Source organism: Tetrao urogallus (genome assembly GCF_951394365.1).
Source record: "Tetrao urogallus genome assembly, chromosome: 21".
Lineage (NCBI taxonomy): Eukaryota > Metazoa > Chordata > Aves > Galliformes > Phasianidae > Tetrao > Tetrao urogallus.
Window position 1 is genome coordinate 6219628 of NC_136834.1, and position 14259 is coordinate 6233886.

Consider the following 14259-nt stretch of genomic DNA (forward strand, 5'->3'; position numbering starts at 1 on the left):
GGACGCCCTGCAGCGTTTGGGGACGTTCCATCCAGCCCTGCCTGTGGGGCTGCTGAGCCCCGGGGGGGAAGGTGCTCGTGCTGCAGGAGTGATGCGGACTCCCAGGCACCCCCCAGGGGCCGGGATGGGGTTGCGGCGCTTGGCAGCATCGCGCATCCGGGTGACACTGCAGCAGCGCGGGTCGCGTCGCTGCGGGGAGCGGTGCGGCAGAGAGCAGCTGCCTCCCGGCATTCAGCAGCCGAACCCGTCCTTGCCGTGAGCTGCAGTGACCCCGTTCCTTCTCGTGCGAGGCGCTGCGGCTGCAGCCGGGAGCAGATGAAGGGGCCGCGGGGCCGCTGCCGCTCTGCGCAGGGTTTGCTGCAAGGTTGCAGCGCGGGGACGGCCGCGCTGCCGCAGCCGCTGCCATTGGGCCGTGCGGGCTGCAGGGGATGCAGCGGGATGCGTGCGTGCCACGCCGGGTTGTGCATCCGCTGGAGAAGAGGCACGGAAATATCTCGCCTCAAATCCAGGGCAGAAAGCAGCTCGCCGTCTGCAGCGCGGAAGATTCGGTGCCGTGCGCTTATGGAAGGATCATTTGAATTTGAAAGATTAAAATCCCGCCCTTCCCCTCCCGCATTCCTCCTCCCCTTCCCCCCCCCCAGTACAGTAGCGTGAAGGCTGCAGAACAGCCGCGGGGATTGGTGCGGGTGGGAATAACGCACAGCCTGCAGGGGGAGCCTCCGGGGGATGCTGTAGCGTCGTGTTGGAGATTTTTTTTCCTCCCATCAGCAGAATGTTGAATTTTGTAGGCCCTGAATTTCTTCACTGCTTCCTGCTGTGTCGCAAGAGCACACTTAGGGCAGCAGGGCGGGCGCAGGGCAGGAAGCAATGCAGGCACAGGCAGCGGGGAGCCCCGCTCTGCACCCAGCAGTGCAGCAACGGGCCAGGCTGGGCACAGCATCCGCACGGCACCCAAGCACACACTCAGCTGGTCCTGCTGTCTGCACCAGCTGCGATGTGGCAGCTCTGCCATCCATCAAGTGGCAGGAGTTTGTGAGCCCATGATGAGGGCTGGTGGCGTGGGATGGGCTGTGGGGAGCCATGGGGCAAGCAGAGCCGTGATGGTCCGGTGGCCGTGCCAGATCCCACACGGGATGGCAGAGCTGTGCCATGCCCGCACCGCACCGCACACCCATCCGGCCCACAGCAGGAAGCGCCGTCACTCTCACACTCCAACTCTCTGCTGATTCAACCCGGCTTCCTCTTTTTGCAGGGGTGAGGCAGCGCGCGGGGCGAGCTTGGCGAGGCTGGCTCCATGTATCCGGAATCCACCACGGACTCCCCGGCACGACTCTCGCTGAGGCAGACGGGCTCCCCCGGCATGATCTACAGGTGAGCAGCCATGTGAGCGGAGCCCCGGGCAGCCCCTGGGTGCCAGCACCCCGTGTTAGAAGAGCTGATCCCTGCCGGTACGCCGCGCAGCGCTCGTGGGTTTGGCAGCGACCCGTCCCGGCTCGGCTGCGCGGTGCTGCCACGCTCCCCACTCTGCTAACGCGCTTTGTGGCAATCTTTCTTCTCTCTCTTCCTTCCTTGCTGTCGGAAGCGCGAGGTATGGGAGCCCCAAGCGCCAGCTCCAGTTCTACAGGTAACCGCGTCCTTTCCTTCTCCCTAAAAACGCCTCTGGGAAGCACAAATGGCCCCTGGTGGGGCAACCCCTGCTTGTGCTGAGGTCCCATCTGAGGGCTCCGCTGGGCCGGGACGCCCACATCTGTGTATGCCGGCTCTGCCGTGGGCAGATGCACGCCGAAGGACCTGGCTGGGGCATGGGGAGCACTGGGAGGGCCGGGATGTGGGGCTGGTGCTGTGTGGAGAGCAGCCCGGGCTGTTAGCCGTTCCCAGGGGGTGCTCCGGGCACCCATCCAGCCCTCTCATCTGCTCCTTGCATTAAGAGAAATGTCATTAACTGATACCTAAGACCGCAGATAGCTTTTTTTTTACCCAACCTTTTACTGCCTAAAATTAAAAAGGCACTTTTCCCCTGCCGCGTGCCAGCAGGGCGCTGTGGGGTATGAGGATGGCCCACAGCGGCACGAGGAGCGATGCACTGAGTCTGTGTCCCCAAACACAGCGCGTGGATGGCGTGAGGGTGGCGAGAGGGGGACAAACCTGTGCTCAGGAGATGCGTGTCCACCCAGAGGTGCTTGCATTTCAGTCCTGGCACTGCAGGGAGGGCTGTGTTCCGTGGATGGACGGCTCAGCCCATGGCACCGCAAGGCGCCGCGCCGCAGCCGCCGGTGAGGGTCGGCTCCGGGCGGAGGAAACGATGCCAGCGTTCATAAAGCAGCTGCACATCCACAGGCTTTTAGCGAAGAAGTCATGAATAATTGAGCTCCTGTTCGCTAGGAAGAAAATACCCTAATAGGGCTAATGGAGCGCCGCTCAAAAACTTGACTCTGGGGGGACTTGTGTTCACCAATTGCTTTCGATGCTGTGCGCCGACACTCCCCTCCATGAAAAAAACCACAGCTGTGCCTCCCTTAAAGCTGTCTGAGGGAACCCTAACAGCCAGAGCTTTCCTTTTTAATGAGCAGGAACCCCAGAAGCCGGGTGAGTCCGAGGCGCCAGGGCAGCACATGGGGCTGCGAGTGGGGCTGTATTCCCTGCCTGGGGCTGCAATGTAACGCTGAGCTGCTTGGCTGGGGAGGGCTTCCTTTGGGCTTCTCGTTGTTGCAGTTGTTGTTGCAGGCTGTGACACCCCGGGCTGTGGGCTGGGACAGAGGCAGCGCATCGCACCTCACTCCTCTGCGCGGCACTGGGGCCCCGTGGGCTGGGATGGGAGCACGGGGTGATGGCAGCACAGGGAGCCCGGCATGGATGCTTCGCACCGCCGCACATCACTGCCCGCCTTCGGCAGCTTCCCCAGCCCTGGGCTGAGCCGTTGCTTCTCGCTCTTCGGTTTGCAGAAAGTTTGTGCTGATAAGTGCCTGTGGGTGCGCCCGGTGCTCTCCCCGCCGCATGGCGTTGTTGCTCAGCCAGAAATCACAGAGGTGTCAGTGCAGGGCACGCCATTAATTACCGCCTCGCTGCTCCGATCGTCCCCCTCCGACTCCGACCGCCGCTTTAATTTAATTGCAGTGAGATGAAGGCAGAGAAGCAGCGCTTTGCACTCCTCCGGTTGCACAGCGAGGGGCAGCCAGTGGGGTTGTGTGTGAGATCCGTCAGTCACAGAGGAGGGCTCAGTGCCGGCACTGCAGATCTGGGGGGTGCCAGAGATCGGGGCGTTTTGCTTTCAGCCCTATGGCCCCGCTGCAGAGATGTGGGGGCACCCAGGGAGTGCTGTGCTCAGCGCCTTGTGGCTTTGACCTCAGGTAGGGGATCCTCTTTTTGCATTTCCCTGCACTTTAGGAACACGCTGGGTTGCTTTCCTGTGCATGAGGAGCTCCAGAGCGTTTTCAAAAAGCACTGTTTATCGCAGGAGCTCCCTGGGGTTTTTGGTAATTCCTTGAAGCTAAAGCTCTTTCTTTCCCATTCTTGCTTTTTTCTTGAGGTCATACTTGAGTACAAAAGCACACTTTGCACCATAGAACTGCTGTAAAACTGAACTTCACGGGAAAAGGAAAGAATGCCCCAAGGCAGTGGGGTGCAGGCAGGCTCTGCTCCGCGCCCATCGCCACTACGGGGCCGCACGGAGCTCCCAGGCGCCGGCTGCTCTCTGCAGGCACTGAGTGCAGTGGGAGTCCCAGGGAGAGCAACAGGGGAAAATCAGTGCCACCTCTTTGGTGCCGCTGCGGTGAGGTCGCAGCGCGCTGTCAGTGCTGCGGTGTTGGCTGGTGGCACGGACTGCAGCACCCTGACACGGGCAGCCATGAGCCCGCCACTGCCAGGACGCGTCCCCGTGGGTCCCCGTGTAACTGGCACGTGGCACACAGCAACCACCAAGGCAGGAGGCACCGGAGCCTCACACCTGTGCCCGTGCCGTGTGCCACCTTCCCTTCCCCGCTGCTGCGCCGCATGTCCCGTTCCTTTGGCACCCTGGCTTTCCCGCTTCAGCCGGTCGTTGTGCTGCCCATGGCCGGGTCCTCTCGCCATCCCCATGCCACGCGCGGCGCTGCGGGGTTCGGGGACAACCGGGTGTCCCCACCGCCCGCTGAGCTCCGCCGCCCGCCCCGCAGCCCCCGCGCTCAGGCAGCAGAATGCTGTCCATGACGTACAGCGAGAGCCTGCGCAGCGTGGCCAGCCGGCACCACGCCGACTGGGGGCTGCAGCCGCCGCGCCGCGCGGACGCTCTGGAGCTGCGGCGGCTGCGGGACGTGCGTGCGGCGGCACAGGCCAAGACGTTGGAGGAGTTCCTGCGGACACACGGGCTCTCGCTGGACGGCTGCACGGCGCGCGCCACGGGCATGAAGTACAGGTAAGGGCCGCGGCCAGGCGTCCCCCGGCACTCTGCGAACTGGTGAATCGCGGCCTGAGCCACTGACTGATCAGCTGAGGCGAGCACTGAGTGAAGGCAGTGGTTCCACCTCTCCCATTTGACTGCCAGCAGGGGAGGATCTCTCTCTGGAGATCGCTTCCTGTGGAGTTTTCTCTGTGGGGACACGGGTGGGCATTTCATTCGTTTTTGATCATCTCTTTCCCCTTTCTAGTTATACAACCTGCAAAATGCCATCCTAACCACGCCACTCTGCTGATGGTATATCTGTTGATTGTACAGTACAGGGTGGCACTGGGGCAGGGGATGTGGCAGCGTGCTCCACGTGTGCCCAGCGCTGTGCTGTGCTGCCCAGCACATGTGTGCAGGAGAGGCTGGAGCAAAGCAGTGCTTTCTTGTAGGCGCAGTTCAATGCTCTTGTCTTTTCTTCACTTTAACTCCAGCGCTGGCACAGAATTGGTGAGTGCCAATGCATGGTGCACATGCTGCAACCCCCCCAGCTGTGAAATGCAGCACCAGAGCACAGGGCAGGGGACAGAGCTGAGCCAGTGTCCCACGGAGCGCACAGCGCCTGCAAGCACAGGGCCAGCAGGGTGCCATTAATGTTGCATGGAGGTGAGGGCGGTGAGCGCTGCGTCGGTGTCTCAGCTTTCATGATGCTGCTGGGGGGAAAGGAGGAAAGCAGCTCCCGTGGAAGAGAGGGCAGCGGGAGCTTCCGCTTCAGAATAAGCAGAGGTAACATTTACACCGTGGAATGGCTCATTCAGTATTCATGCAGTGGTTATTTATTGATGGAGTGAGGCACGTGCGGGCACAGCCCTCGGGCAGCCCCTCGCCTTAGGCCTGGTGCAGGGGCTGGGGGGTCCGGTGGGGCCCGGTGGGGCTGCCCCCACAGATCTCCAGCTGTTCCTTTGAGCAAAAGCTGCTGGTGGGAGTCTTAATCTGGGCTCAGGCTGCGGGCAGATTAACACGGGGCTGGGGGAGGGGGGGCTGCAAAAACGCCCGTGATTTCGTGCCCGTGGGAGGCAGCGGCGATGCTCTTTGGTGGGGATGCAGCCGCGCTGCCGCAACGGGTGTGGGCTTCCCTGGGTCCACATCACCCATCCCCGCTGCCCGAGCAGAGCAGCTTGGAGGCAGGGGGAAACCCGAGCAGATTACCAATTTTCTCATTGCGCCGGAGGCCGAGTTTATGTAATCCCCCGCGCACCCCCCAAACCGACCCACGGCCCCGCGCCGCTTCTCTCCGCTGTAGGAATCAGCGCAGTCTGTGGCCGCCTGGGCGATCCCTCCCGCTCGGCCCATTATTTCCCGACCACTGGAGCCGCCTGCATCACCGGGGGCGACGGGCAGCTGCTGTGCACAGCCCGGAGCCGAGCGGCCATCGGCACCGCCGCGGCTCCGTCCTTCAGAGGAGACACCGGGTTTGGGTTTCACTTAATTGCCGTAGCTCTCGTCTGGGGAAGTTTCGGGGAAGAGGCGCTCGGGGCGCGGCTCAAAGCGGCTCCAGCTTCAAACCCACCGGGCTTCCGACCCCGGGGGCGCCGGCGGTGCCCGCGCTGCGGACATAGCGGGGGTGCGCGGCTCCCCAGCACGGAGCGGGGGGAGCGGTCGCGCTCTGCCTCCCCACCTGCCCCGCCGTTGTTTGTTTGCTTCCTAAAACTCATCAAATATTGATGGCCCGGAGCCGCGCTAAGCCGTGCCGCTCCCCCAGCCCCGCAGCCGTCATGTTGGCTGAGTGATGCTCCGCCGACGTTAGGAGGAGGGCTCTGCCGCGCGGAGTTGGCCGTCTAAATTTAGGCTGCTGCCGCCTCCGCGGCCGCGGGAGGGTCACGGGCGATGCCGGGAGGCCGTGGGCGCGCGGTGCCCTCGGTGCCCCCGCCCCGGGCACCGACCCTACGGGGACCACGCGTCCGCCGTCCGGGAACAGCCTGGGCGTAGGGACGCGGCGCCGCCGGAGGCGTCAGAGGCACGCAGGACTCGAAGTTTGCCTTCAGCCTCGGGCAGGAGGGCGCCGGCGCTCCCCCGCACCTCCGGAGCCGCGCGTCTGGGGGAAGCCCTCCCCGCCAGCCCCGCCAGCCCCGCCAGCCCCGCCAGCCCCGCCAGCCCCGCCAGCCCCGCCAGCCCCGCCAGCCCCGCCAGCCCCGCCAGCCCCGCCAGCCCCGCCAGCCCCGCCAGCCCCGGCCCCCGCCGCGCCGCGCCGCACCGGGAGGAGCGTGGGGCTGAGCCCCGGGGAGGAGCGAACCCGCAGCCCGACAGCGGGGCACCATGCAGGTCTCCTTTGTGTGCTCCGAGCACAGCATCAAGAGCCGGAGCGCGGAGGACCGGCTGAACAGGCAGAATGCCAGCAGCCCCAGCCTCGGCACGCGCAGCAAATTCCGGGCGGTGGCCATGGTGGCCCGGAGCCTGGGGCAGCTCTCGGTGCAGAACGCGCCGTCGTCCAGCGAGTCCAGCATCAAACAGCCGGGCATGAAGTACAGGTAGGGGAGGACGTGCTGTGTTTGGGGTTCTGCTGCCTGTTTGGGTGCGTTGGATGCCCCCCAGATTTGTGAGGAGGGGGTTCCGGGCTGTGCCGCGCTCTCCCCAGACCCCCTCTCCCCTCCTGGCTGTGGGTTTCTCAGTGCTACAAGTGCTGCTCTGCTCTCTGTGCGCTTTGCTCACCTTCCTTCCCTTCTTTGCAGTTTGCTCTCTCTCCCCTCTCGGTGTGGTTTTAGCATGAAGCAGTGGGACAGGAGGAGACGAAGCGCTCCCACATCGCGCTGTGGGGCGCAGGAGGACGGCGGTGTGGGTGCTGTGGGAGCAGCAGCTGTAGGGGATGTAGGGGCTCTGCGGTGCAGCCATCCATGGGCTGTGATGGCACTGGGGCTGTGCAGCGCTGCCAGAACCCCCAGAGCTCAGGGAGAGGGCTCAGCCCTCAGTGCGTGGGTTTGGGATGAAGCACGGCGTGCACACGGGGCGCCTGGCACTGGGCAGATGAGGGAACGCTGCAGCAGTGGATGGCAGAGGCTCCAGGCCAGCAGAACGGTGCTGGGCTGCAAAGTGCAGCAGGGAGGCGTGTTGCTGGGGCGAGATCAGCCATCAGCCCCTGTTAGCATCCCCATTAGCCGGGTCAACCATCCTACAAGCCGTGCGTCCTCAGCACTCGGCGTGCTGCTCTCTGCTCTGCCCTGCTCCTCTTTTCTTGGGCCACCCCTCTGGGGTCCCCCAGGGCAGCCCCTGGAGGCGGCGGCGATGGCATTGCAGCAGGGCCACCGAGCTCTCCAAACGTCCCCACTCTGCTCCATACAAACTCTGCTCAGAGTGATACTTGGAGGGCTGTGCACCACACAGGGGATGCTCATTCCATCCCTGCGTTGCTGCGAGCGAGAAACCCATAGGCTTGCACGCAGGAAGCCGTGAGCAGGGAAGCTCCCATTGCCCCAGTGCCGCACTCCTGGCTCGGGTTGGTTCCTCTCCATGTCGCTGTTTCTGCCCTCTGAGAGCCCACAGCCATCACCTCTGCCCCTCTGCTACGCAAGCTAAAAATAAATGGGGCCGAGACACGGAGCATCTGCTCTGTAGCACCCACGTCTTCCAGATGTTGGACAATAACGCAGCAGCGCAGAAGGAAAACATCCTGATTAATCTCAGCCTGAAATTAATAACCGTTGCTGCGGTCCGTCCCCTCGCCCCAGGGATGGGTCCCTCTGCTGTGGGCACGGGACGTGGCACGTTGCTACGCGACGCGGCCGCGCGCGGGCGGGCAGCAGCAGCTCACCTACACTTTATTTATTTTAAAGCTTGTTGTTCGAACCTTTGTGATTTGTAAAAATGCGCCATCAATCACTGTGGCAAAGGCGGAAAGGACGCCTGCCAGCCTGGATTCCTTCCCAAAAGAACGTTCTCCACTTTTCGCTGCTGAGTTTGGGGCATCACGCAGGGCTGCTGTGTTCCTGTGGGCAGTGCTGCAGCTCCCTGTGTCCTCGTGTCCTCGTGGGTGGCTGCTGCCCTGTGCTCACACTGGGTGCCCCTCTTGCCCCTCCTGCCCCATGCCCTCACGCAGCCCCTGTTGCTCGGTGTTCTGCTGCTCCAGCAGCAGTTCTTGTCTCTGGAAGGAGCTGCATCCACGCTCCTTTTTTTGTGGTTCATTCTCTCCGGTGCCTTCTGGCTCACGACAGCTCCGTGTTTATTTCTGTTGCAGAAGTAGAGCAGCAACCGGGGCTGGGGCTCGGTGCTCCCAGCCACTCTTTCCCCTTTCTCTCCTCTCCATGTTCCATAAAATCCAACCCCGACTTCTCCAGCCACAGTTCAGGGCTCAGAGCTCAGTGCTGCTGTGCTCTGCCCTTCTCTGCACTGGTGCCCTCCTGACTGGGTTCCACCCTTCCTCCCGCACAGCACCAGAGGGGTTCTCTGTGCAATTAATGAGTTAATGAGCACGGTGCGATGTCCAGCTGCTGCTCTAACGGCTCTCTATCTTTCAGAAATCTGGGCAAGTCTGGGCTGCGTGTATCCTGCCTCGGCCTGGGTGAGTGCACGCTCCCCATCCTGCCCCAAGCAGCGCCACGCTCCCAGCCGCCGCTCAGAGCCACAGAAGTCGGCTCTGTCCCCGCTCTGTAGGGGTGCTGGGGATGCAGCACGGCCACGCTGCGCTCACTGCGTGCCATCTCTCCCTGCAGGGACATGGGTGACATTCGGAGGGCAGATCACAGACGAGGTAAGGACCCCACGCCCGCAGCACGCAGCCTCAGCAGCAGCTCTGGGTGCACTGGGGCTGCGGCCCTCGGTGTCCCCATGCCCAGGCATCCCCTCTCCCCCCCGCAGATGGCTGAGCAGCTGATGACTTTAGCATATGACAACGGCATTAATCTGTTCGACACGGCAGAAGTCTACGCTGCCGGCAAGTGAGTACCATTGGCACCATGCGGGGAGCCTTCCTCGCCAGCCCTGCTCCTCCTCAGCACGGCCAAATCCCTCCGGTTCTCAGCTGGAGGTGCTCTGGGACACATCCTGAGCCCCCTCGCATCTGTGGGCTGGGATATATTTAGCAGGCAGAGCAGCACTGTGGGTATCGACACAATGGCAGAGCCTCTTTTTTTCCCTTTAAACCCACTCCTGCATTACGCAGAAACCTGTGCTGGGGGAGGAACGGCGCGTTCTGCACACTTGGTCCCACGTGCTGAGCAGGAGGAGCCCCAGCACCCAGGGATTGCTCCGGGCTGGGCACCCCCTGACCCCACACAGCCCCCTGACCCCACACAGCCCCCCTCGGCTCTGCATCTCCACACTCCCGAGGTTCCCAGGTGCTCATTCAGTCTTCAAAGCCCTTCTGCCCAAGCGTGCTCGCAGGCTCTCCAGTTCCTAAATATTTGAAAGAGGGTTTGGAAGGAGGGCTGCTGTCCTGCAGCACGCAGGAACATTCCCCCCAGGAGCACTGATAGGCACTTCCCATCCCCGCGCCGCACGCTGCCCTCCGTTTGCTCGCCGAGGACAGCCGCTGTCATGCAGGTTGGTTTGAAAGTTTGGAGAGTGGAAATAATTAAATCATTCCGCCTCTCCGCGCTCGTTTTGGGAAGTCATTTCACATTTGCTCAAACGTTCCATCCCACCACAGCGTCTCCTGCTGGGGTGAGGGCTCCATCCCGGCCCGTGGCCTCTGCGTGTGCTGACCCGGTTCTGCTCGGCCTCACTGATGCTGGGCTGGGGGCGGCCCCGGTGCCAAGCGGTGTGACGAGTGGGACCACACAGCTGCTTCAGAATAGCAGCTCCTGCTGTTTTGGAGTCCTTCGCTCCCCGCTGCGTCCCAACGCCGCTCGCAGTCACTTCTCATTACTGACGCGTCTCTGACCTAATTCCTGCTCCAGCCTAAAGAGCTCAAGGCTTATGTCTCCCTTTCCTTGCAGGGCCGAGGTTGTGCTGGGAAACATCATCAAAAAGAAGGGCTGGAGGTAGGTCTCACCGCCAAGGTCCAGCATCCCACACTGCTTTACTTTTAGGCAGCAGGTTTCCCTGGTGATTGTGATGCTCGTGGGCTGGGAAGAGCGGGGAGAAAGAGCCCACGGGGTGCAGGGCTCACGCATTGACCGAGCACCGGCACAGCTGGGGCTGGAATCCCCAACCCCAGAGGTGTGCAGTGCGGAGAGGTGGCACTTGGGGATGTGGTCAGTGGGCACAGTGGGATGGGTTGGGGTTGGACTTGGTGATCATAGAGGCCTTTTCCAACCTTAATGTTCCTGCGAGTGGGTTTGGTGGTGATAGGCTGATGGTTGGCCTAGGTGAGCTTTAGAGGTCTTTTCCATCTTATTTACCCTACTGCTGTATGACTCTGCCCTTCTCCCTGCAGACGATCCAGCCTGGTCATCACCACCAAGATCTTCTGGGGAGGAAAGTAGGTAGCAGCCGCCCTGCCCCGCAGTGCTGCGGCCGGCAGCGGGCTCCCACTGCCTCTTCTCTTCTTTCAGAGCAGAGACGGAGCGGGGTCTGTCCCGGAAGCACATCATTGAAGGTATGGCTGCGGGGTGCGGGGTGCGGCGCGGAGCGCGGGCTGCCCTGACTGTGCTGCACGGCTGCAGGTCTGAAGGCGTCGCTGGAGCGGCTGCAGCTGGACTACGTGGACGTGGTGTTTGCCAACCGGCCCGACCCCAACACACCCATGGAAGGTGGGTGCTGCGCTGCGGCCGTGCCGAGGTGTCCGACCCACGGCTCCGGGGCCACGTCCCTTCTTTCCCCGTTTTCTGCATGCCGTGTGCCGTATTCCATTGCCATCCGTGGGTTGTAACCATGCTTCTTGTGGCAGGCTTTCCTCTGAAAGTGTGTTTCCCATGACAGAGCGTAACCCCTTCAGCTAAAGCTCTCTGAGCATCCATCCCTCGCCCCGTGCCAGGAGCGCGGCCGGGGGCTGCCGTGGTGCTGGGGGAGCGCGGCCCCGTCCCCCGCTGTGCCCTTCGCTGTGACACCGGCAGCTGTAACCTCTGGTCTCTCTACATCTTTCTTTTATCACCAGGGCACCCATTTAGTTCTTCCAAGTCGAGAACATTCATCATAGAAGGTACATCGTACCCGCAGTCCGAACCCCAGTGGCATTTTATGAGACAGAACCTGCATTTTTCATTAATTTTGATTCCTTCCCCCCTCAATAACCCTCTCCATAAAATGCGCAAAGGAAAACAGCAGCAACAGCCAAACCAAAATACCCCCCCGTCCCCAGAACATCTTGCAAGTGAAGGAACAAAGCCGACAGCTGCGCTCCCATCCCATCCGCTCCCCTTCCCCGCATGGCTCCAGCATTGCGCTTCTGGTGCTGCTCTGGCACTGGGCAGTGCTCAGGTGAAGCCGTCAGTCCTTGCTGCACGCAGCTCTTCTTGCTGTCAGTCTGTCCCCACGCAGTGCGCCCCGAGGGCACGGTGTAGCCCAGCACCCAGCTGTACCCCTGTGCCGCTCGCAGTGTCCCCTGCTGGCACGCAGGATGGGGTGCCCTCCATGCAGGCCCCTCCTGCCCCACGCCGACCTGCCAGATCCAGCTGCTGAAGCCTTTGGTTGACACAAAGCTCGTGCTCGGCTGAGCTGTCGCTGCACGCGCTGGTGTTGTTACACCGAACTTCGGCCATGCTCTCCTTCTTGCTTCCTTCACTTGGCATGGCATCTTGGCTTGCAACCCAGCCCGTGTGGTTTGAAGCAGCCTGCTGCCGCCTCAAGTTGTGGCAGCCCCCGACCCCTTCCTCCCAGCATCGCTCTGGGATGGAGCAACGAATCCCTCAGCTCCACATTTCCTACCGCCCTGAGCCACAGTGGGCACAGCAGCTGTGCTTCCAGCCGGTTGGTACCAGAGGGTGTGGGAAAATCCACCTGCTTCTCTCCTGCAGCATTTGCAAGCGCTGTGTGCCAGCGCAGCCCTGGGGACCCCCATTCCCCCAGGCCATGGCACAGCCCAGAATGGGCTACAGCTACAGAATGCCAGGTTTGGGGAGGGTGCTCTCTTTTGTATATCTTTAAACCCCTGTTTTGACTCGTTTCTGTGGTGGAGCACTTTGGGATGAGCTGGAGGCAGCTCCAGCCCCGTTACCTGGGAGCAGCGCTACGTCCCCAATTGCATCCCTTCCTCAGTGCCCTCCTGTGCCCTCTCCTGACTGTCACTGCTCCCAGAGGACCATACATCGCCTTTTTGTCCCTCCCTCCTCATCTCAGCACTCCGACCTCTGCCCGCCTCCATGTGATGCTCTCCGTGTGGTTTGACCTGGGTCTGTTTTCAATAGATCTGGAAATGCGTTCATTGCGGAGAAGCCATTTCCACGCAGTCTCTCTCTCTCTCTCTCTCGGGTCGATTTCCATTCCCTTTTGTTTTAATTTCCACACCCAACTCCTGCCCGTTTGGCGTTTGGATGTACACTGCTTGCAAGATGTGCACGGCCCAGCCCCATCCCTGTGCCCTAACGCCCGCCTGCTGCTCTCCCTTCCTCCGGCAGAGACGGTGCGCGCCATGACCCACGTCATCAACCAGGGGATGGCCATGTACTGGGGCACGTCGCGCTGGAGCTCCATGGAGATCATGGTAGGAGCCGCGTCCCTACGGGTCCCACAGCCCAAATCCCTGCCCCGTGGTGACGGGGCGGCGTGCGCTGACGTTGCCAATCCGGGTTGCAGGAGGCGTACTCAGTGGCACGGCAGTTCAACCTGATCCCACCGATCTGCGAGCAGGCTGAGTACCACATGTTCCAGCGGGAGAAGGTGGAGGTGCAGCTGCCTGAGCTCTTTCACAAGATAGGTATCCATTTCACGCGGGTCCTTCTCCCGAGGGCTTCACCCACTGCTCCTCCATCTCCCCGTGTGCCCCAGCCACCTCCACTCCTGCTTACCTCATCCCAGCTCCCCAGGCTGGTTTCCTTGCTGCCCCTCCTGCCCTCCAGGTCGGCCCCAGCACCCAAGTGCTGCCCAGCCCCAGGCCGAAGGCAGCCTGCGAGGTGCCCAGGTCACTCCCTGCTCTGCTTTGCTCACCCCAGGTGTCGGTGCCATGACCTGGTCACCGCTGGCGTGCGGCATCGTCTCAGGGAAGTATGACGGCGGCATTCCTCCGTACTCAAGAGCATCACTGAAGGTGAGCGCCATGGAGAGATACGCGGTGCGGGGGTCTCGGGGCTCCTCGGAGCCCCCCACTCACCTCTCTCCCACCCTAGGGGTACCAGTGGCTGAAGGACAAGATCCTGAGCGAGGAGGGCCGGCGGCAGCAGGCTAAGCTGAAGGAGCTGCAAGCCATCGCCGAGCGCCTGGGCTGCACGCTGCCACAGCTCGCTATCGGTAAGGGGGTGGGGGGGCGGTGGGGGGCAGCGGCCGGGCGCCGCTCAGCTCGGCACTCCGCATCCCCAGCATGGTGCCTGCGCAACGAGGGCGTCAGCTCCGTGCTGCTGGGAGCCTCCAACGCCGACCAGCTGATGGAGAACATCGGAGCCATACAGGTGAGACGCGCAGCGGCACGGCCGCGCGGTGCTGCCACGCGTTGCGGATGAGTCGAAAGCGCTGCGCGGCGATGCTGAGCGGCGGGCACAGCGCGGGAGGCGGGGCACCCCGCACAGCTGCGGCTGCGCTCCGTGCAGGTCCTTCCCAAGCTGTCGTCTTCCATCGTCCATGAGATCGACAGCATCCTGGGCAACAAACCCTACAGCAAGAAGGACTACCGCTCCTAGGCGCCCGGCACGCCGCCCCGCCGCCCGATCGCTTGCTTACGCTTGGATGAAGCAAAGTGGAGAGCGCGGCCCGCATCAAGAACAGCACGCCAAGAGTGTAGAGAAACCGTTCCAAACGTCGCTGCAAGAGAACATAACGCTTACTACATAACATTTACTTTGAATGCAAGAAAGCCGCCGCCGGGGAGAGTGCTGGGCAGC

General features: G+C 62.5%; 1 protein-coding gene across 5 annotated transcripts; it reads left to right on the top strand.

Moving 5' to 3' along the window:
• Positions 1-1294: 1294 nt before the first annotated feature.
• Positions 1295-14058, top strand: KCNAB2 (potassium voltage-gated channel subfamily A regulatory beta subunit 2; the record flags this gene model as incomplete). Of its 5 annotated transcripts, none has more annotated exons than XM_079545390.1 (15): positions 1295-1371; positions 1583-1624; positions 8866-8909; positions 9061-9098; positions 9206-9285; positions 10285-10329; positions 10725-10769; positions 10843-10886; positions 10954-11040; positions 12844-12929; positions 13022-13142; positions 13378-13472; positions 13552-13672; positions 13742-13830; positions 13969-14058. In XM_079545390.1, 15 exons carry the CDS (start codon positions 1295-1297, stop codon positions 14056-14058), a joined length of 1104 nt encoding a protein of 367 aa, XP_079401516.1. The 5 variants fall into 5 exon arrangements, with proteins under 5 accessions (XP_079401516.1, XP_079401517.1, XP_079401514.1 ...); XM_079545388.1 differs by lacking the exons at positions 1295-1371; positions 1583-1624 and adding exons at positions 4173-4390; positions 11385-11429; XM_079545391.1 differs by lacking the exon at positions 1583-1624.
• Positions 14059-14259: the final 201 nt, after the last annotated feature.